The sequence below is a fragment of the Ascaphus truei genome, chromosome 7, assembly GCF_040206685.1.
Source record: "Ascaphus truei isolate aAscTru1 chromosome 7, aAscTru1.hap1, whole genome shotgun sequence".
Taxonomy (NCBI): Eukaryota; Metazoa; Chordata; class Amphibia; order Anura; family Ascaphidae; genus Ascaphus; species Ascaphus truei.
The window spans coordinates 33322714-33343088 of NC_134489.1; the positions used below are offsets into that span (position 1 = coordinate 33322714).

The following is a 20375-nucleotide window of genomic DNA, read 5'->3' on the forward strand; positions in this document are numbered from 1 at the left end:
AACCTGACCTGTTTGGTAGCTCTTGAGGACTGGAGTTGGCTGCCCCTTATTTAGGCCTTTTTTTTTTTTTTTTTTTTTTTTTTTTTTTTTTGAACCTCGCAGTTTTCTTTGCTTAAATTGCATTTCCCTTTCTCGCTCGGAAAGGATGACCACCTTAATTCGCCGCGGCAGACGCGCCGACGACGCACAGGATAAGAAGGCGGAAGCGGAAGATGCCAGCCAAGAGAAAGACGAGGACGGCTCGGGGGACTGCAAAGATATGAGGCTGACTCTCATGGAAGAAGTCTTACTTTTGGGGCTAAAAGACAAAGAGGTACGTTGAATAGAAACGGCGCACACAGTCACCACCTTCGCCGCTAGCCGAGCCTGCAACGATTGTTTGCTTCCTGCCAGGGGAGTTTGACCTGCTAGAGCAGGGCGAGGTGAACAGACAAATATGCCTCATTAAGGCCGACTAATCCAGAAACCATTTGTGACGGCAACGGTGAATTGCAGCGTGTTACTCATCTCCCATTTCATAAGGCTGGGGATTTAGAGCACTTTTAAATGACACTCATTTCATTGGGATTCTATGACTGCTGCTTAAATACATGGGACGGATTCATTTAGTCCCGCTAGAATTCTGCGAGGCACTACTAGGGTAGGGTTATAGGAGCACAGGTTTTTGGAGGGGAGCAGGGAATCAAATACAAAACGAGATTTTTTTTTTTTTAAAGAAGGTGCACTTAAAGCAGCAGTAGAAGCTGCCTTCAGCCCCACCCTTTTAATGTGCGCATCAATACAATCAACACAATAATAAGTAATTGGCTAAGTTGCCGATCGACCCAGTTCTCTTGTAATCGGTTGGTGAAGATTCGTCTCGGGGGTTCACTAAATGACTAAATGGGGGGAGTATTGACTCAGTATCTGTGACTTTGTAAATGGTTGCTATAGAAACAAAAAAGGCGTGTTTATAATATTTTAAAAATGTAATTCAGAGTGGTTTTAACCAAAAAGTAAATGCTAAAAGTATTTTCTCATAGTACAGAACTGATTTATTAAAAACCACACGTAGGGTATTCTTTGGTCTGCAGCTTTAAATTTCCCAGGACATACTTGAAAACGAGAGGTAACTCTCAATGTATTACTTCCTGGTAAAATATTTTATAAATAAATAAATTTAAATGACACTCATTTCACGGGGATTCTATGACTGCTGCTTAAATATCTGGGACAGATTCATTTCGTCCCGCTAAAATTCTGAGACAAATATAGGGTAGGGTTATATAAGCACAGGTTTTGTGGTGGGGGAGGGGGAATCAAATACAAAACTAGATTTTAAAACAAAGCACACTTAAAGCTGAAGTGATTAGCTAAGCTGCAGATCGATCCGTTCTCCTGTAATAATCACCTGCTCAGGGTTATTTACTTCAGTTCTTGCACAGCATTGTGGGCAATGTAGACCAGCAATATTATGTGACTGGGCAGTTACTAGATACAATTGGTGCACTGCTAGAGAGAGGGCGGGGCTAAAGAGCCAGAGCCCATCAGAAGGGGAAGGGGCTGTCACTTTGGAAATGCTTCCTACATTAGAAACATTAAAAATGTCTTTAAAACATTTTTTTTTTTAATGCAACAAGTATTTTCTCATAGTACAGAACTGATTTATTAAAAAAACAAAACACACATGTAGGATATTGCTTAAACTGCTGCTTTAATGTCTCATATAGAGCCAGTTTTATTGTGGCACAGAAAGGGAAATAAATCTATAATTTCATTTAAACCACTTTGCCTTGTAAGGGTCCGTCCGGTTATATGGTCTCCTTATAAATTAATAGAACGCCAGCGCTCCTCGTCGTTCCTCACACAACCTTGCAAAGATCGCAGTGTGACTTTATTGCAGCGATCAAGGTTCGTTATAATGTTAATCCACGTTTGCGTTTTACTGGCCGCTGTTAATGTAAGAGGCGCTGAAATCAAATCTTTGGGGCAATGGGGGAAACGCTCGAAACTTTCAAATATATCGGAGGTTTCAACAAAGTACAGGAAGGAATCCTATTCCAGAGACAGAAGGGTTGGAACGAGAGGTCATGCTCTTCACTGACGGGGTGGCAGGTCCAGAGGAAGTACTTCTTCACTGACGGGGTGGCAGGTTCAGAGGAAGTACTTCTTCACTGACGGGGGTGGTGGATTCATGGAATGGGCTCCCAAGAGAGGTGGTAAAGGGGAGGGAGAGAGGACACTGAAAAATGAAATAAGTGAGGCAACGTTTCAGGGAGGTGAGTCCGTTCTGGCCCGTGGCCACAGCACAAACGCCAGTGGTACTTCCCTCTAATACCCTCGGCAGTGTAATACCCCCACTGTGCGATACATTTCCAATAAACTAAAACCTTCACAACGGTAACCGGCGTGTCCCATAAGAGTTCACTCGGGAAAAGACTTCTAGAGGCGTGTAAAAAGGGTACGGTTATCTAGCAGCCCCCAACGGGAGTGATATCCGTGATCTCCCTCGGGAACGCGTGCAATCCGAAGGCGTCCTCCCTGCCGGATTGCGCACGTTTCCATGGGACACGCCGGCTACCCGGTTGTGTTTTTTTTTTTTTTTGTTTGTTTGTTTTTTGGAACTGGAGCGTTGGGAGGTTTTAGTTTATTGGAAATGTATCGCACTGTGGGGGTATTGCTCTGCTGAGAGTATTGCACGGAAGTACCACTGACGTTTATGCCGTGGGAATGGGCCAGAAGGGAACTCTTCCCCCCCCCCCCCCCTTGAAATGTTGCCCCACTTATTTCATTTTTCATGGTTCTCTCTCACTTCCCCCAACTCCTTTTGGTAGTTTCATTTGTCGTTCGTCAGCCGCCCACCTCCCCCCCCCCGTGTGCCCCCCCCTTTTTTCTGTACCATTCAGCTTCTGGATAAGTATGATACTATGTATCTGTATTTTTGCTTGATCTGTATGCATGGTGTGTTTGGCACTGGTCTGTACTTATTTCTATGTAATGACTATTCCAATCCTTGGATTTTTTCCATCAGTAAAATACGCCTTTGCGAGATATATTTCGCCTCGCTTTTTCATGACCGCACTGAGTGCTGGGAACCATTGTTGTGTTTTGTGTGGTTACAAATATCTTGTGAACCAGCGGGGGGCCACGGATCAGCTCTGGAGGGGGGCCCTGGTGCAGGTAACCTAAAAATAACAACCCAGCAGAAATTTGGGGTGGGAATACTAGTTTAATCTGTGAAGCGCCATCCTTGTTGCAAAGCAGTGGACGATTGCAGAGGTCACAAAGTATTGCTAGGAAACATGCACATTCCTGCACAGGCCTGTCCCCCCCCCCCCCCCTCCCAGGTCACTGCTGCAGTGCGATTGAGGAAGTGTCTGTGTTATAAAGTCCCCTCCCTGCAGATCCTGTTGGGCACAGCTGCGTGTATACAGTGTGTCTCAGCTGCCATTTGGTTTTCCGACTTAATGTTTAACTAGACGCCCCCTTCTACCCTTTCATGTTCTGGAAAAGATTTGGGCTGTTAAAGGGACAGTCGCCCTGCAGCGCAAACAGGACAGTGACATGTTAATGGGTTAATTCGTCAACTCTTTTTTTTTAAATGCAATGGTATTTTGTTATTTGAGTAAATAATCCTTGTCATAATTTACAGGTATGTGAGCACATACAAATGACTATACTGTTGTGTGTAGATCAGGGGTGGGGGACTCCAGTTCTCAAGGGCCCATCAACAGGTCAGGTTTCCAGGATATCCCCTAACAGGTGGCTAAGTCTAAGATCACCGGTGCTGAAGCAGGGATATCCTGAAAACCTGACCTGTTGGTGGGCCCTTGAAGACTGGAGTTGCCCGCCCTGGTGTAGGTCCTGTTTTTACGGTGTGTGAATGTATACATTCCTAAGCGCATGTTACATTTTCCGTTGGCTCTTGTTGGCGTTCTCAGTATTTTAGTCACATGTTTGCAGCTTGTGAATACAACATGTCACTTTTTATCAGACTAAACCAACAGACAGAAAATAATAAATCGCAGGTAACCGCCAAGATACAATGAGTTATTTGTTCGACCGGCTTTGCGTTATGGCACTGGAACCCCTATTGAAGTCAATGGGCGCGTGACTGTGCTTTAGTGCCCCGATCGGCACTATCGTAGTTTGGGGTTTATTCATTCCTGTGTTAATAGAGCTTGAGCAGCGCCATTCTGCTATGAAAGGGTTAGCGCATTGACACGGCAATCAATATCATGTCTCAAGGTGTGCCAGAACTCTGGGTTAATATTTCACAGACTGTAACTCTGAAGTCGCTGCCCTTACCTGTGGCAGGTGTGTTTGTAAGGAAAATAAGGTAATATCATAAAGCAGTAATCCACCCTCCTCCCTCCTCTCCTCCCTCCTCTCCTCCCTCCTCTCCACCCCCACACACACTGTTTTAACTCCCTTTCCTTACTGTTTTCTTTTTAACAGCGTGAGAATTGAGGGGTCTCCTGGGCGGAGTCCCACTTTTTTTTTTTTTTTTTTTAGCTCCTGGGGCCCTGAGATGCAGTTAGTGGATCTCAACGATGAAGTTAGTGGATTTAAAGCAGCAAACGTGGAATCTTGTGTCTTTACAAGATAATAACAAAACGGTTCTGTAGTATTAGATAATAGTGACTGTTTTTTTTTTTTTCCCCTCCCCCCCCCAGTGCAAGATCTTTGTAACCGTTTCCGGTTTTGTTATACTTTCTTGCCAATGTTCTCAGCAGTTTGAGCTGCAAACTGTAACAATAGACAATGTTACCTTAGTAATATAAGGATACATTGTAGCTGCTGAGTTACACTGACAAGCTGCCATTATGGTAGGCACACAGTCAGGAGTTTGACAGATGTATAACAGGAGCACCAAACGGTTGCCAGCTTAGGTAAGGATGTCGCATTATACATTGTCACCTATAACAATAAGAAAAAGGGGGGTGGGGGGGGGGAAGGGTAGGATTGTTACTTTTACATCTGTCTGGAGGAAACCATGGCTGCCAAGTTGTTGGCCAATAGGAATGTGTATTATCAGTTGCTGCTTCCTATTAGACAGCCTTCTGAAAGCCACGGAGTAATGGCGGTAAAGTCACGGGGGCGTCCCGGGACTCGAAATGGTGCGTGTATGTTGGTGATTAAATATCAAGCTTTTCTCCCCTCTACTTGTTGGTATTTCAGACTCCTTCCTAACTTTTATAATCCCTTTATGCAGTTTGGATGCATTTAACCCTTTCAGGGCCCCACGGCCCCTACTGGCACTCGCGATCATGTGACCGCAGCGTCACTGATAACGGGAAGGGAGGAGTCGCCCTTCTGTTTCACTCGGTGATCGTGTCCACGCAGAACGCGTTTTCCCTTTGAGAAATTAGCATGAGCAGACCGTTCCGCGCCCCCCCTTGTGTTTGCATGCAACCCTCTCTAATAGCGCGTCTGAGATCAGATGCATTGTAACGAACCCCAACCCTCTCTAATAGCGCGTCTGAGATCTGATGCATTGTAAGGAACCCCAACCCTCTCTAATAGCGTGTCTGAGATCTGATGCATTGTAAGGAACCCCAACCCTCTCTAATAGCACGTCTGAGATCTGATGCATTGTAAGGAACCCCAACCCTCTCTAATAGCGCGTCTGAGATCAGATGCATTGTAAGGAACCCCAACCCTCTCTAATAGCGCGTCTGAGATCAGATGCATTGTAAGGAACCCCAACCCTCTCTAATAGCGCGTCTGAGATCTGATGCATTGTAAGGAACCCCAACCCTCTCTAATAGCGCGTCTGAGATCAGATGCATTGTAAGGAACCCCAACCCTCTCTAATAGCGCGTCTGAGATCTGATGCATTGTAAGGAACCCCAACCCTCTCTAATAGCGCGTCTGAGATCAGATGCATTGTAAGGAACCCCAACCCTCTCTAATAGCGCGTCTGAGATCAGATGCATTGTAAGGAACCCCAACCCTCTCTAATAGCGCGTCTGAGATCTGATGCATTGTAAGGAACCCCAACCCTCTCTAATAGCGCGTCTGAGATCAGATGCATTGTAAGGAACCCCAACCCTCTCTAATAGCGCGTCTGAGATCTGATGCATTGTAAGGAACCCCAACCCTCTCTAATAGCGCGTCTGAGATCAGATGCATTGTAAGGAACCCCAACCCTCTCTAATAGCGCGTCTGGGATCAGATGCCTTGTAAGGAACCCCAACCCTCTCTAATAGCGCGTCTGAGATCAGGTGCATTGCAAGGAACCCCAACCCTCTCTAATAGCGCGTCTGAGATCAGGTGCATTGTACATTCTTCGGTATTTGGTACAAATGACCTGAAAATTGCAGCAAACCCTTTAGGATATGCCTGCGGAACCCAAGGGCTCCTAGGAACTCCTATAAAAAAGCACTGATATAGTAGTAGAGGGCACTAATCTCACAAACGGCTGTCCGAGTTCTCCGCTGAGAAGGGGAGGTGTACAGGCATAGAAGCACAACGGCCACTCGCACGTCTTTATAAAGGGATTTGTTTTTTCACAGGTGATCGACTTTTTGGTCCCCATCAGGGACCGGTCTCAAGATGCATATGTATACATATTCATATATACACACACACACACACACACACACCAAGCTTACTTAGATTGTGAGCTCTTTGGGGCAGGGACTCCTTTTCCTAATGTCTACTTTTATGTGCGAAGCGCTTCTTCCCATTGTATCAATGGGAATTAGAAAGCGCTATGTACATGGATATCGCTGCATAAATAAAGAACTACACACATCAAGCCCCTGCATTAGTTACAGTGCAGGACAAGGATACGGGACCCGTGGGTGTAATTAGGCCATGATGGGGAGGAGGAGGCGTCGCTGCTCGTGTCACTGCTCGTGTCACTGCTCACGATCATGGTGGTGTCTTTATTACCTCCCCGTTACCTCCCCGTTACCTCCCCACATGTAAACAGAGACACTCCTAACATCCCTGGCCTGCTTTCTCTGCAGCACGTTGCATCGATCTTGCCTTTTGACATTGTTCTGAAGATGCAGTTCCACTAACAATCTATAATGTATGTATGGCGCAGTGCATTGCATCACGTAGTGCGGACCCGCGCTGGGTGTAGTTGCTTTTTGTGCACCCGCCCAATAAGTTCTCTCTTGGCAAGCAGGAAGTCTCTCCAGAGTCTCACGCTGCCCTGTCATAAGAGCCCTGCCCGCTAGATTTCTACATCTCCCTATGCAGCGAAGCGGGGAGAACAGGTCGGTACAGTGTCCTTCAACGGTAGACGAGGCCGAAGGGATTTCCTGCAGAGAGACATAACGGATTATGGCTCAAAATAACATCACAAAATGCCTCGGGGACAAAGGAGAAGCTAACGTTTTGACCCACAATCTACCTTCATCAGGGCTTTAAATACCTAGAAGTACAAATATGATCTAATAGGGCTGGGGGGGAGGAGGCAGCGGCGCATGATATCAGATGCATTAGTGGCGGGAAAAGCCAAAGTGGCTGCGTCCGACGTTGCATCCACCTGAGTGGGACCCCAGCAGGTTCCGTATCACGTGTGTGTGTGTGTGTGTGTGTGTGTGTGTGTGTGTGTGTGTGTCTGTGTCTATATCTCTAGTATTGAAAAATGAAAACAATCAACTTGGTGGGAAGCTCTCCTCCTGCGGAGCATACCCCCTCCCAAAATGCATGCAATCTAGTACAGGAAGGATCGAAGCATGAATCTCCCAAAGAGGAGAGCAAAGGGAAAAAAGAAACCGGTTCAACGACAAATACAGTGTACAAGCTGGCAGGAAGCCACTAAGTTAGGGTTAAGCCAACCCCAGTCCTCAAGGGCCACCAACAGGTCAGAGTTTCAGGATATCCCTGCTTCAGCACAGGTGGCTCTCAATCGGGCTCAGTCAAAGACTGAGCCACTGATTGTGCCACCTGTACTGAAGCTGGGACTGATTGAGCCGCCTGTGCTGAAGCAGGGACATTCTGAGAACCTGACCTGTGGCTCTTGAGGACTGGAGATAGCTTTCCCCTGGTGTAAGGGCTCAAACCCTTCAGCCCTGTCAAGCTTGTGATGCCATGGTTTTTTCTTCTCTCCCTCGTTTCGCGCAGGGCTACACCTCCTTCTGGAATGACTGCATCTCGTCGGGCCTGCGCGGCGGGATCCTGATCGAGCTGGCTCTGCGGGGTCGCGTGCACCTCGAGCCAGCCACCTTACGGAAGAAACGGCTGATAGACCGAAAGGTAGGGAGGAGCCCAAAGCAGGGGTGGATTAGGGAGGGGTGGGGGGGGGGGAGATGTTGTCAGCGGGGAGAGTCAGGAAAATACCTTTTACACTGAAAGAGTTATGGGTACATGAAGCGGCGTCCCAGCAGAGGTGATGGAGGCTATTGCAGCAAAGGAAATCTAAACTGCTTGGTATAGACACAGGGATACATGTTCCCTTTCTGCTGAGCAAGAAAGCTAGTGGCCTGCGTTTCATACTAATGTAATAACCGTGGCTTAAAGTGGCACTTAGACTGGTACAGCATTGCTTTAGTAGACATGAGAAAAACTAGACAAATCGTCTAAACCAGGGGTCCTCAAGAACCCCCCAACAGGTCAGGTTTTAATAATATCCCTGCTTCAGCACATGTGGCTCGAAGACTGAGTCACTAATTGAGCCACCTGTGCTGAAGCAGAGATTTCCTGAAAACCTGACTGGAGGGGGTGGGGGGGGGGTGGTCTTGAGGACTGGAGAAACCCTGGTCTAAACAATTAACCCCTTTTTAATGCCAGTGCATTTCTGGCCCCTTCTGGCATTAAAGGGGGTAGTAGATGCCGAACTATAATTTAGTGGGCTTATTTATTTCTCCAGCACACCCAGATGGGAAAGGTTGTGTTTAACTGTATACAAGGAAGGAAGCAAATGAACTAGTGTGTGTTTAAGCCATGCAGCTTTGGGTTTAACGCTGAGAACAGCCGACGTGGCTGTAACATTTTGGCATTTGGTGCTAATAGCGCAGTAACCACTTTGGCCTTGATTTATTGTGACAAGTTCATTCTCTGATGCAAAATCCTGCTCTAAAAGCAAGTTACATAGGGTGTCGGGCCAGGGTCTGTGTGTGTGTGTGTGTGTGTGTGTGTGTGTGTGTGTCGGGCCAGGGTCTGTGTGTGTATGTATGTGTGTCGGGCCAGGGTCTGTGTGTGTGTGTATGTATGTGTGTCGGGCCAGGGTCTGTGTGTGTATGTATGTGTGTCGGGCCAGGGTCTGTGTGTGTATGTATGTGTGTCGGGCCAGGGTCTGTGTGTGTGTGTGTGTGTGTGTGTGTGTGTCGGGCCAGGGTCTGTGTGTGTGTCGGGCCAGGGTCTGTGTGTGTGTGTGTGTGTGTGTGTCGGGCCAGGGTGTGTGTGTGTGTGTGTGTGTGTGTGTGTGTGTGTGTGTGTGTGTCGGGCGGGCCAGGGTCTGTGTGTGTGTGTCGGGCGGGCCAGGGTCTGTCTGTGTGTGTGTGTGTGTGTGTCGGGCGGGCCAGGGTCTGTGTGTGTGTGTCGGGCGGGCCAGGGTCTGTGTGTGTGTGTCGGGCGGGCCAGGGTCTGTGTGTGTGTGTCGGGCGGGCCAGGGTCTGTGTGTGTGTGTGTCGGGCCGGCCAGGGTCTGTGTGTGTGTGTCGGGCCGGCCAGGGTCTGTGTGTGTGTGTCGGGCTGGCCAGGGTCTGTGTGTGTGTGTGTCGGGCCAGGGTCTGTGTGTGTGTGTGTGTGTGTCAGGCCAGGGTCTGTGTGTGTCGGGCCAGTGTGTGTGTGTGTGTGTGTGTCGGGCCAGGGTCTGTGCGTCTGTGTCGGGCCAGGGTCTGTGCGTCTGTGTCGGGCCAGGGTCTGTCTGTGTGTGTGTGTGTGTGTGTGTGTCGGGCCAGTGTGTGTGTCGGGCCAGTGTGTGTGTCGGGCCAGTGTGTGTGTCGGGCCAGGGTGTGTGTCGGGCCAGGGTCTGTGTGTGTGTCGGGGTCTGTGTGTGTCGGGGTTTGTGTGTCGGGTCTGTGTGTGTCGGGCCAGGGTCTGTGTGTGTGTGTGTGTGTGTGTGTGTGTCGGCGTCGGCCCAGGGTCTGTCTGTGTGTGTGTGTGTGTCGGCGTCGGCCCAGGGTCTGTGTGTGTGTGTGTGTGTGTGTGTGTGTGTGTGTGTGTGTGTGTGTGTGTGTGTGTCGGCGTCGGCCCAGGGTCTGTGTGTGTGTCGGCGTCGGCCCAGGGTCTGTGTGTGTGTGTCGGCGTCGGCCCAGGGTGTGTGTGTGTGTGTGTGTGTGTGTCGGCCCAGGGTCTGTGTGTGTGTGTGTGTGTGTGTGTCGGCGTCGGCCCAGAGTGTGTGTGTGTGTGTGTGTGTGTGTGTGTGTGTGTCGGCGTCGGCCCAGGGTCTGTGTGTCTGTGTGTCTGTGTGTCTGTGTGTGTGTGTGTGTGTGTGTGTGTCGGCGTCGGCCCAGGGTCTGTGTGTGTGTGTGTGTGTGTGTGTGTGTGTGTCGGTGTCGGCCCAGGGTGTGTGTGTGTGTGTCGGCCCAGGGTCTGTGTGTGTGTGTGTGTCGGCGTCGGCCCAGGGTCTGTGTGTGTGTGTGTGTGTCAGCGTCGGCCCAGAGTCTGTGTGTGTGTGTGTGTGTCGGCGTCGGCCCAGAGTCTGTGTGTGTGTGTGTGTGTGTGTGTGTGTGTGTGTGTGTCGGCCCAGGGTCCAGTGTAATAAACTCTTGCCATTCTTTTCACGAGACCTGTGGTGCCGGCTGCAGTCCATGCACGGGGGCAGCACGCCATTTTTAGTGGAGTGCCACTATAATTTATGATGGGTATCGATTTATCGGAGGCAGGTAAATGAATGCCTGGGTGCGCACACTGTCAACATGTCGTTCCCCTTTAGGACATTTGTCAAGATAACAAGATGCAGAAATCCTTAAGCTTCTGTCTTAATGATCTACATCTTATGTCTGTGTAACTAATGTCTAAAAAAGTGTGTGTGTGTGTGTGGTTGTGTGTGTGTGTGGTTGTGTGTGTGTGTGGTTGTGTGTGTGTGTGGTTGTGTGTGTGTGTGTGGTTGTGTGTGTGTGTGTGGTTGTGTGTGTGTGTGTGGTTGTGTGTGTGTGTGGTTGTGTGTGTGTGTGGTTGTGTGTGTGTGTGGTTGTGTGTGTGTGGTTGTGTGTGTGTGGTTGTGTGTGTGTGGTTGGGTGTGTGTGGTTGGGTGTGTGTGTGTGTGTGTGTGGGTGTGTGTGTGTGGGTGTGTGTGTGTGGGTGTGTGTGTGTGGGTGTGTGTGTGTGGGTGTGTGTGTGTGGTTGCGTGTGTGTGTGGGTGCGTGTGGGTGTGTGTGGTTGCGTGTGTGTGTGTGGTTGCGTGTGTGTGTGTGGTTGCGTGTGTGTGTGTGGTTGCGTGTGTGTGTGTGTGTGTGGTTGCGTGTGTGTGTGTGTGGTTGCGTGTGTGTGTGTGTGGTTGCGTGTGTGTGTGGTTGCGTGTGTGTGTGTGGTTGCGTGTGTGTGTGTGTTTGCGTGTGTGTGTGTGGTTGCGTGTGTGTGTGTGGTTGCGTGTGTGTGTGTGGTTGCGTGTGTGTGTGTGGTTGCGTGTGTGTGGTTGCGTGTGTGTGTGGTTGCGTGGTGGTGGTTGTGTGGTGGTGGTTGTGTGTGTGTGTGGTTGTGTGTGTGGGTGTGTGTGGGTGGTGTGTGTGGGTGGTGTGTGTGGGTGGTGTGTGTGGGTGGTGTGTGTGGGTGGTGTGTGTGGGTTTTTTATTTTTAAATGTTACATAATTCACTTTTTATATATATATATATATATATATATATATATATATATATATATATATATATATATATATATATATATATATATATATATATATATATATATATACTTGGCCTGTTTAGCATTTTTGTATGTATTTAGTATTGCAGTGGTAACTTTAGTACTTTGTCCTTGTCACAGCTCTGCTAGCTTGGCCCCCTGTGAGTATTTGAACCTTACCTGCCCGGCCTGTGTCGCTTCTGGTTACAGTTATTGCTTAAGCAACCTCACCGCTCCTTGTATGCAAATTTGTCACCTGTGTTGCACTGGGGGTACTTAGGGCTGTGCGGCTCACTTGTTATCTTATCTTGTTCTAAAGTGGCTTAAACAGTGATCTGTGTTAAACTGTCTACCTTCAAATAAAAGTGGTGTGCGCACCACACACGCTATATATCATGTCGAGCTGTCGGACTGTATGTTTTCACCGTTCTGACATCACGTATGTAGCAGATCTGATTTATGCCGTGCTACATGTTTAGCCTCACGTAGTCCCATACGGGCCAACATCGGATTGCCAAACTTGAATGCTTCAATCCCCATACAGGTTTCCCTGCATTGAGTGTGACTCCGTGCTGGCCCTGTGGCTGCAGAGGTTCATTTAGCACCATTACAATGTAATATCACTGAAGACTGAGCACGGGGTGGGGGCTATCCTGCCGGGAGCGGCCACGAGACAATGGCGCAAGCCTGGACCCTGGGCTCAGTCATTGTACCCATGCTGGGTAGGAAGATACTGTAGCATAGAGGAGTCGGACATGTTAAACCAGTCTCACCAGTTGTGCGACGTCATGTTCTCGGTTAACAAAACTGTGTTGAAAGGTCAGCCCACCTATTCAGCCGGCTCAGCACTGCTCCTTGGAAGTGTTGTCGCTGCAGTAGCAGCTATGTCTACTCGCTCTGCAAATTTAGGGTCGGCAGTCAGAAGGTTCAAAACCAGTTGTAACTAATCCAATTCCAGCTCACCAAATATATATTCTGTGTGCTGCTCTTTAACAAAAAATGGATCGGAAAAGTACATTCATTTAAGGAAATATTTTTAGATCTACTATAAAAGAAAAAGAATTATCTTCATAATAACAATTTTTTTTAATTGTGTTTTTGGTGAGGGGGAAACATTTGTTGTCGGGTATTTGAAGCTGATTAGGAATTGTTAGCTGTGAGATGACTCCAATGCCATTGCCCCTCCCCCTGGAGGCCACCACGGGGGGTCAGATCATCGCCCCTCTAGTCTTCAAGTAGACGGCCATTACCAAACTTTTGGGGACCACCCAGGTTGGTGTTTGGTGTGTAACCAAATTATTTTAAAGTGCTGATTTTCTGTTTTACAATCGCTTGAAATGTACATTGGGGAAAAAAATGATTTCATTAAATGGAATTAAATAATTGTTTGTCTCCAGACTGTCCTGGGTCAACAAACACTGACGTTATAAACACCTATAATCAGGAGTTCGCAAAATAAAAATTGCACACAGAATAAACATATTTGATCAGCAATGTGCTTCAAAAGTACACTATATTGCACGTTACAGGGGTGCACTGCTAGAATGTTGGTTAGTTTTATATATATATATATTCTCTGCTAGTAAAAAGTGCCACAATTACACAGAACGCAAGTAGATGCACAGGTCAGACCGTAAATTAACCAGGCACAAGGTAACCCCCCCCCCCCCCCCAACAGGTCAGGTTTTCAGGATATGCCAGCTTCAGCACAGGTGGCTCAATCAGAGGCTCGGTCTTCAACTGAGCCTCTGATTGAGCCACCTGTGCTGAAGCTGGGACTGATTGAGCCACCTGTGCTGAAGCTGGGATATCCCTTGGGGACTGGAGTTGAGCCCCCGGGGTTAGATCTTACCTCACAGCTGCTCGCAGTGTCTTTCAGAATGATGGTCTTCACCCAGGCAATAAATATTCTTCCCTAATCACGCGTGGCGTCGTGCGCCCGGAATCCCAGCATCAGCCCTGGCCATGGCTAAATTATAAAGTGTTCTGGTATTTTAAAGAGGCAGTTCTTCCTCAGTTTTTGGGGGTGGGTTTTGCGGAATGGGACATCTCGCCGCAGCCATTTAGCCGAGGGCAGGTGGCTGCCGGCTGTTTCGCCGCTGAGGTAAGTGATAATAGGTTAACTTTTGGGGTTTTAGGCAAAGGGCTTAACCTTTTTAGGGTTAGGGGTGACGGCATAGATTTTTAGGGTAAGAGGTCTGATTACAGGGTTAGGATTAGGGGTTTTAGAGTAAGGGGTTAAGGTTTTTAGGGTAAAGGTTAGCGTTGGCGTAAGGGGCTAACGGTTACGGTAAGGATTTGAGGACATGGCTTTACGACGGAACGGCCGGTGGCGTGAGATACCAACGGCGAGTTGCCTTAGGCTGCGGTCTTGCTCCCATTTTTTTTACAGGGCAGTGGTCTATGTCTGCAAACCCCAAGTTCCCGAGATACTTGCCTGTGAAGTTACCAGGTATACACCTCCCCTCCGGAAAACAAAATGGCTGCCAAATCTTGGGCCAATGGGAAGCTGCAACATCATAGATTTACGACTTCCTATTGGATGACAATTTAAATCCCTCTTAAACACCAGGAAGTATCGTGTGTCCGTCTGTCTGTCCTTTTAAAGATTACTGCACCCATATCAAGGTTTAGTGCCAGTGGATTTGGGAATGTGTATAAGATTCTCAATACGTGGCAACCGCAAAAGGCGGAAGTTAGAGGGAGGTTACCCAAGGGGTGCTGGTCCTTTTTGTTTTCATCGTAAAGTATCCGGGATGAGCGCACCCTATAAACATGGCATGGTGTTCAATCCCACAGGTGCTGCTGAAGTCAGATCTCCCAACAGGAGACGTGTTGTTAGATGAAACCCTGAAACATGTTAAGGCGACAGATCCCGCGGAGACTGTGCAGAGCTGGATAGAGTTACTGACTGGTAAGGAGACCGTTTCCACCAGCACAGCCAAACATTGCGCACTTTGTCCTCATTTAATCATACCAGCACTGAAAGTGCTAACTATTCGTGCGTGCGCTCTCTCTCTCGCGCACTGAAACAGGGATAAACACAGAGAATCTCAGCAAGCTCAATAAACCCCAAAACATACCGTGTGTATGTATGTGTCAAAGGAAGAGCTACTGAGCGTGGCCAAATGTATACATCAAAAGACAGAAATGCCCAATGCTACATCCAATATGGCAAAAATACACTGTGAAATACCTATATATTCTCTTGAAAAAGGGTCATTTAGTGAAACCCTTTGGCCAAAGTGTTAATAGCCACATCAAGGCATAACCATTAGCAGGTTCTAACACTACCTGATTAAAATTCTCATTTACCTCCTATATTTGGAGGGACAATGATCACATTGGACAGATCCGGATATCCTGAAAACCTGTCTCTTGGTGGCCCTTGAGGACTGGACTTGGCCATCCCTGTCATACTGTACATTAACATCTGCACCGAACATCATAAAACGTCTCATGAATTACCTTCACATGTACAGCAGGGGTCTGCCACTGGTGCCCAGCTAAGGGCCCTCATTCCAGGGCAGCTGCCCAAGCAACTACTATGAAATTGGCAGGAGCAAAGTGCAATTTGTCACACGCAAACTCGCGTGTACGCTAAGGCAATCTAACTATATATGGCCCAGATGCTATGTTGAAATATTATAATTTTTAAGTTTTTAGATGCATCTAAATTTACGTTATAAGCATGTGCCCTTCTACTCCTAAATGTGCTCTGATCTGGCCTCTTTGGGGGAACCGGTTGAAGGTCCCTGAGCAGTTTTGAGGGGAGGGGGGTGGGGGGGGGGAATATGATTGGCACGTTCAAATGTATCAATTGTTTTAACAAAGATGAGACGGCTTGACAGCATATTCATTAGGGGTCATTCGTATCCAGGGCATCGCTCGCCCTCCCCGTGTTCTTTCCTGGGGCATAGTGTAGTGTCCCGGCCCAGTCTACCTCCCGTGTTTGCAGTTCTCTGTGCAGGAAGAGCGCAGCCATAGTGTAATGTTTCTGTAACCTGTCACTGGGACACCCCAGCTGGACCAAGTTTTAGGGAAACCAGCTAATCACATACGATTAGTGCAAATGTGTGACTGCCAGCTTATTAATTATTCCTGCAATGTGGTCTGCCTGGGGTGTCCCAAAGACGTTTGAGAAACATTTTATGTGGCGTACTGGATACAGTCTAACCCACCCTATGTAGTTTTCAAAGGGCTACCGACAGGTCATTTTTTCAGGGTATCCCTGCTTCAGCACGTTTGTCTTCCACTGAGCCACTAATTCAGCCACAGGTGCTGAAGCAGGGATATCCTGAAAACCTGACTTTTTGGTAGCCCTTGAGGATTGCAGTTGGCAGGCACTGTCCTAGATATGATACCCCGCTTTTCAGACACTGATCAATAAAATAGATTTGTATGTCTGGTGACACGGTACATCCTTACTAACATTGGAGTGGCTCTGCAAAATGGCAATGTTTGAGAAATAATAGTGTGGTTCCTGACCTACCTTCTCTGTCTTCCAGGCGAGACCTGGAACCCGTTCAAGTTGCAGTATCAGCTGCGTAATGTGCGAGAGCGTATCGCCAAGAACCTGGTGGAGAAGGGGATCCTGACAACAGAGAAGCAGAACTTCCTCCTCTTTGACATGACCACCCACCCGGTTACCAATACCACAGAGAAGCAACGGTTGGTGAAGAAGCTGCAAGAGAGCCTGCTGGAGAAGTGGGTCAATGACCCCCACCGCATGGACAAACGGACGCTAGCCCTGCTGGTGCTGGCCCACTCCTCGGATGTGCTGGAGAACGCCTTCTCCACCCTGCCAGATGAGAAGTACGACATGGCCATGAACCGATCCAAAGACCTGCTCGACCTGGACCCCGACGTAGAAGGGAACAGAGCCAATGCCGCAGAGATGATCTGGGCTGTGCTATCGGCTTTCAACAAGTCCTAAGGACTAGGGACAATTGGTGGGGTGGGAGTAGGAACGTCAGCGGCCGCTTTTAACGTAGTCTTTGGACTTGAAGCCTCTTTAATTTTCTGTTACTCCAGTGGGTGGAGCACTCATCCACTTGTTACCCCCCTTCAGGCTAACCCCAGTCTACGCTCCCAGACCTTTTAGGAATAACCAGTGTTGGCAATGCCCATAGGGGCATATTTATTGAGCGCTAGTGCAATGAGCTATATGGGGCCTTATGGCTGAACACTGCTGGTTAAATATATCTTGGTTCGTATATGAATTGGATACACGGTTATTTCCAAAATATGCTCGAGCCTGTCTCGAGGTAACAAGAAAAGGTTTGGGAACCTGCTGGGTAACCCTTTCAGCTCTGGTCAATGTGAGGTTGGTAGAGCAGTTCATACTCGGAAGTCCTTGTGAGGTAGTGTGAGGAGGGTTCTCCCATGGCGGCTATCACTTGAAGGGCAATACGGACATTATCATAGCAAATCCAGCCAGCATGCAAAAGGGGGGGGGGGGATCAGTGTTTTGGGATTACTTCAAACCCTTCCGCTGCCGAGGGCTCAGCAACACATTGCTATTGTGGCACTCCCAGCAATTACAGGCGCTGACTTACCCCACCCTCAGACCCACTCCCAACACCTGTGTGGAAGGATTCTTCTGTTGATCATGCCTAAAGGTTACCGGCAGCAGGGGCAAGGCGTAGAATAAACTCTTCACGTGTGGAAAAGCTTTGTACATTGGGTTTTGACTAAGCTTCCACCTTCTCCAAGAAGCCGTAGGAAGAGACTGAATACCCCAAATCCTTATCGAATTCTCCAATGTAATCAGAAGGGCATGGTCGCATCTTCACCCGCAATGCTGCTTGAGTGTCTAGCGTCGTATCCACCTTCTCCTTTCCACAAGAAAAGTTTAGCTGCAGTTCCCAACCCCAGCAGCCGTGCTATCCGTGAATCTTAAATGAAAGAGAACCATTGAGTCATGGGGGGGGGGGAGGGGGCATCTGCCAGCGTCCCGGTCTCCACGCCAGAGTTGCTGAAATTACTATAGGTATTTAGCATGGTTGGGGACAAAATATATTTGATCTCCGCTGCAGTATAGATGCCCTAGTATAGCCTGATAATCGGGGAGGAGACGTCTCACATAGAAGGTTGCCGGGCTCCGGTGACTTGATGCCGTGTGCGGCACAGAGGGGAGCGCGCACAGTTCTTGGTTTAGGTTGAACTGTTTTCCTTTCTTTAACTTTCTCGCTGACAGAGCCGGACAGCAAAATGCTGCCAAGGGGTTTCTTACCATTAACAACTGTAGTGCGTCTTTATACAGAAAAATGCCCATAATTTTTTATTTCTTTTCCCCCATACCGTCCCAGGGCAGGCCAGTTGGACTCGTGCAAGTTTTATTTATATTCCCATAAGGGTTATTGTGGATAAAGGGGGAAGTTTATTTGGGTTACACATACACATATGTACAGTGCTGGATGAACATTGTTCTAGGTGTGTGTGTAGATTTGAGGAATAATCTATGAATTACCTAGCACACACATTTGATCTAATCTTAAGTGATTGTGTTATTAGCTGGTTATCTCTATAACATGACCAGGCTGGGGTGTCCCGAGGAGAAGACAGTCGGTGTTTGGGTTTGTCCAGTTCTCGCTGGCTTGCGATCAGTTTCCAGTGTGTACAAATGGTTACACTGTTTGCACTGTCCCCCATAGTTTTATGGCGTATTTGCAGTAGGACTTTCCCCTCTGTTACTGCGTTTCCTGGAGGTTCAGTTTGTTGTCCCAGAGCTCTGGGCTCGTTTCTGTTTCCTGCTCCTGTTAATTGCAGCTCAATCTTTAGCTCAACAGCAGCTGATGAAACGCATCTCCCACTAATAAGAGCAGGCAACAGACAAGCGAATATTCTATAGGAATACCAGCTGGTACTACAGATCCCGAAGAAACGAAGGCGTCCAACAAGTACAAAGTATACTAACAGTCTAACCATTACGTCATTGTTTTTGTGTGGATAGATATATCTATAGATCTATCTATGAATAGATAGATCTATCTCTTTATTTGACACGTATATTGTGTGTATGTATGTATTGCACACAAATGCATAGTTGCATTCACAACCTTAAATTGTATATACATACACACATATGTCCTCCAGTCTGATGAGGCCGCTATGAGCCCAAGATTAACCCTAAAAGCCATATCTAGATCATGTGCATATAATGATCCAAAAAGGAAATAATTTCTCGCTCTGCAAATGTTGAATCCTTATGCCTCTTCCGTGCCAGATGCGTGGGCAACGTGTGGCAGGTCTCTGGCACCGAAGAGGTTAATTCTTTAACCTTTTTGTTTTCTTTTAGCCATTTCTGAGAATGGGTTGTAGAAAGCTGCGGTTCTGTTTAAATGAAGCCTTGTTTTCAAACCATTGTATCACTGGTGATTTATATATGTTTTTTCATTAGCAATTGTATATTCCTATTTTACTCTGATTTCAAATATTACATTCTGATTGAACACCGCACAATTGTTTATTTGTTTGTTTTTTTAAGCCTTTTTAAACCCTCTGGATGCGGAGGTCTCGCAAGTAGCGAACAGATGGGCGTGTAATGTAGTTTAAGGATCGGTCCACACACAGGACCAAAAATGAAAGTAACGGCTGTGATATATTGATGTCTTTCAAATAAAATTCTGTATAGTATTTTAAATCCTTTTTTAAGTCTTTCATTCACAGGAGAAACTCGGCAAGGAAGAAGGTAAAATAATCTTGATTTTTAAATGTCCCTCCATGTTGGAATGGAGGAGAGGAAAAATACTTAACCGACGGCATATTCAGTCTGAACTTACGTTCCCCCAAGTTGTCACATGTTTAATGTATTTTAATATACATTATTATTTTTTTTAATTGGATCCATTAGAAGACAACTCGTAAAAATTATTTTAAATGCTTTTTTTTTTTTTTCTTTTATAAATTCTACCCGGTAATATAATATCTGAGAATTTCACTTTCATATCTAACATGGGGTAAAGTTCTGCAGTGATCGGGAATTCTTATACCTGCATCTGTATTTCTCTACATTTTCAGGCTCGTTTTGAAATTGAAGGTACATAACGGAATATGCAATCGGTTCTTCTTTGCCCCGCAAGTGTTGATGTAATCGCTAATAGGGTTATTTAGCGATTCCAAGTACATAGCCACTGTAAGGCCATTCATAAAACTAGCCATCTTTAATGAGGCCAGCACATATTTCACATCCCTTTTCCATATAGCCATAGTTCATTTCACTTCACTGAGAAAGGACAAGGGCATGCAATTTGTGTACTAAAATGTATATTTTGGGCACATAGCAAGATTTTATGCAGCTGCCCATGACATAGTTAAAAGTATAATTTGCATTGTTTCTATATAATTTTGTGCGGAAACGTGAATTTCATGTCACGCCCTAGCTATTTCAGATTCCAACAAGTCAAAGAATAAAATTATTTTTAAAATGTCTCCAAGATAACGAAATAAATTTGAGGGTTTTATTTTTTATTTTTTTATTTTAAACCTTTACTTAATTTTAGTAATGTTACTTTTGCAAAGTGTATATCCAGATTTAGTTTTGTTTTAGACGTGGCATTGCAATCAATGGATTAAAGGGCTAAAGGAGATGGGTAACTATTACCTGATCAGATTTAGGATTACACAGAGACCTAGACACAGAAGTG

At 46.9% G+C, this 20375-nt stretch overlaps 1 protein-coding gene across 1 annotated transcript in view; it reads left to right on the forward strand.

Annotated features, from left to right (window-relative positions):
- Nucleotides 1-19372, forward strand: part of GOLPH3L (golgi phosphoprotein 3 like) — a 22152-nt gene extending 2780 nt beyond the window's left edge. The window contains exons 2-5 of the mRNA XM_075607588.1: nt 145-313; nt 8065-8196; nt 14527-14641; nt 16236-19372. Coding sequence (XP_075463703.1) covers nt 146-313; nt 8065-8196; nt 14527-14641; nt 16236-16663 — 843 coding nt within the window. The 5' untranslated portion in view covers nt 145 and the 3' untranslated portion in view covers nt 16664-19372. The remainder of the gene's footprint in view (nt 1-144; nt 314-8064; nt 8197-14526; nt 14642-16235) is intronic.
- Nucleotides 19373-20375: the final 1003 nt, after the last annotated feature.